The sequence below is a fragment of the Peromyscus eremicus genome, chromosome X (assembly GCF_949786415.1).
Source record: "Peromyscus eremicus chromosome X, PerEre_H2_v1, whole genome shotgun sequence".
Lineage (NCBI taxonomy): Eukaryota > Metazoa > Chordata > Mammalia > Rodentia > Cricetidae > Peromyscus > Peromyscus eremicus.
This window is the reverse complement of record NC_081439.1, coordinates 49,692,449-49,694,450: the sequence shown is the minus strand read 5'-3', so window position 1 is coordinate 49,694,450 and position 2,002 is coordinate 49,692,449. Positions and strand designations below refer to the sequence as shown.

At 52.6% G+C, this 2,002-nt stretch overlaps 1 protein-coding gene across 1 annotated transcript; it reads right to left on the bottom strand.

Annotated features, from left to right (window-relative positions):
• Window positions 1-204: 204 nt before the first annotated feature.
• Window positions 205-1,752, bottom strand: LOC131900029 (germ cell-less protein-like 1). The gene has a single exon (XM_059251470.1). The coding sequence runs from the start codon at window positions 1,750-1,752 to the stop codon at window positions 205-207; it is 1,548 nt and encodes a 515-aa protein (XP_059107453.1).
• Window positions 1,753-2,002: the final 250 nt, after the last annotated feature.

Here is a 2,002-nt window from a genome sequence, read left to right as displayed (position 1 = left end):
GTTGCCACAGTAACTGTACAATTATGTTTTGGTAGTTTGGAAGAGCTTCTCATACATCCCGAGATAGTCTCAAACTTTATGGGCTTTCCTTCAAGCCAAACTCTTGCAAAGTGGATCATCAGTGATGGCCAAGTCTGGATAGTTTCAAAGAGGCAGATGGAATCTGCGGGATGTTGCCAACCCTCGACCTCATGGAGGAGCTTCTCAGGTCATTGAACTTGTTCCTGGTTCCTCACTCGGGCCACTCTCTGCAGGAAGATACAGGAAGTTACATGCCACATAAATGGGGAAAATTAAGTCTTCGTTTTCTAGGTTGACCACCTCTAGCCGTTGATCCTTTGTCAGGGAAAGGACATGATAGTCTGTGTCCTTTCTCAAAACGGCTCTTCCAGTCTCGTCCAATGAGATCACGCGCAGACGGAAGGCAACTTTTCTCTGCCACAGCAAGCTGACACCAAGGCCACAGGATTTATTCAGTGCACTGCGACGGAATATAATGCACTTGTTGTTGTAGTCAACCACCAAGTCCCAGCCAAAGTTGAAGCCAGACCAGCTCCAGCTGCATTGCTCGTCAGTGTGAATCTGGCGTCCACACCGCATGCTGTTTCCACGGACATCGGACACCTGGACATCCGCTGGCCCAAGTTCCCTGGACTGCTCTGCCAGAAGAAGTGCCAGCCATTGCTCTTTGTATACTGGGGTCAACCATGTAGCCGGGATCAATGTATCCTGGTCAATAATGTGTGCTGAAGGCAGGTCACAGATGATGTAGGAGAGCCTTAGTTGCTGGAACACTGACACGAAGGCTCTCCCCTGCTCAGTCTGCAGAAAAGGGGCAGCATCTAAATCACTTTTGTACTTGGCAAAGTACAAGTCGGCAGCAGCCAATAGTGCACTTGGGGGGCCTGACCATGTGGGTTCCAGCTGCAGGAACATCCACTTTTTCAGTGTAGTGTACACATCTATCTCCACTTCGATCACCAAGAGATCCGAAGAGGCAATGAGCTGCTTCATGAGATCCAGACTGATTTCTGGCAACAGCTCATCATTTTGCCGGATCATCAGGTTGTCCAAGAGCCACTGGTGGCAAATGTATCGGACGTTCTGCAGCCCGTAATTCTCAGCAGAGTAGAAGTAGGTGCACACAGTCTTGATATTGATGGAGACCATCATCACCTCCTCACACTGCTGAATTAACCCATCCAACTGCAGCATACTTGCTGTGGCCAAGATGGCAATGACTCGACAGGGAGGAATTTCCACGCGATGACTGTACAAGTAGCCCAAAGCCTGATGGAAAGAGTCACGATCGATATTCTTGTCGGGCATCTCCATCTCTATTGTATTCATGTTTGTCTCTCGCCAGGCACCACTGAACATGCTAGCAAAGTACCCTGACCGGCACAGGTAGACCCTGTGCAAGCACCACTCCTCCTCAAAGGCACAGATCTTTACGTCACTGTCCTCGCCCCTCAGGAAAAGAGACTCATAAATGGATCTGGACCTGTCCTCTCGCGATCTCCTACGGGGGACTTTTGCCGAGGGTCCTCCCGGGCCGGCCTTCCGCTTGTGGCTCACCTGACGCGTGGGGGCGGCGGCGGCGGAAGGTCCGGCCGCTTCACCTGCCTGCTCCTCACGGACGACGGCTGCGCCAGCTTCCGCGGCCTCCCCATCTCGAGCAGCACGAGGCTCTTCGGCGGCGGCCGGAGGATTTCTCCTGAACCACATTCGGCTGCTGAGAGCTTGCCCCATGGCGTCGTCTGAGGGGGAAAACGGGTACTTCCTCGTCAGATGTAGAGGCCCAAGACAAAACCTCAAGCCAGACTGCGGCTGAACAGCGACCAACGTCGCGAAGCCTCAACGTCGCCTCAAAGTCAAAATGGCGGCTAAGATGAACCGCTCTGACTTACTATCCGTTCGTTCAGCTGGACAATTGCGCCCCCTACCTTGGAGGACCACACATTACACTTCCCTCCAAAACTTCCGGTTCTTGGGCTAGCCT

Excerpts from the sequence above, each read along its gene's own strand:
- LOC131900029 (XM_059251470.1), bottom strand. The coding sequence starts at position 1,752 with ATGGGGCAAGCTCTCAGCAGCCGAATGTGGTTCAGGAGAAATCCTCCG.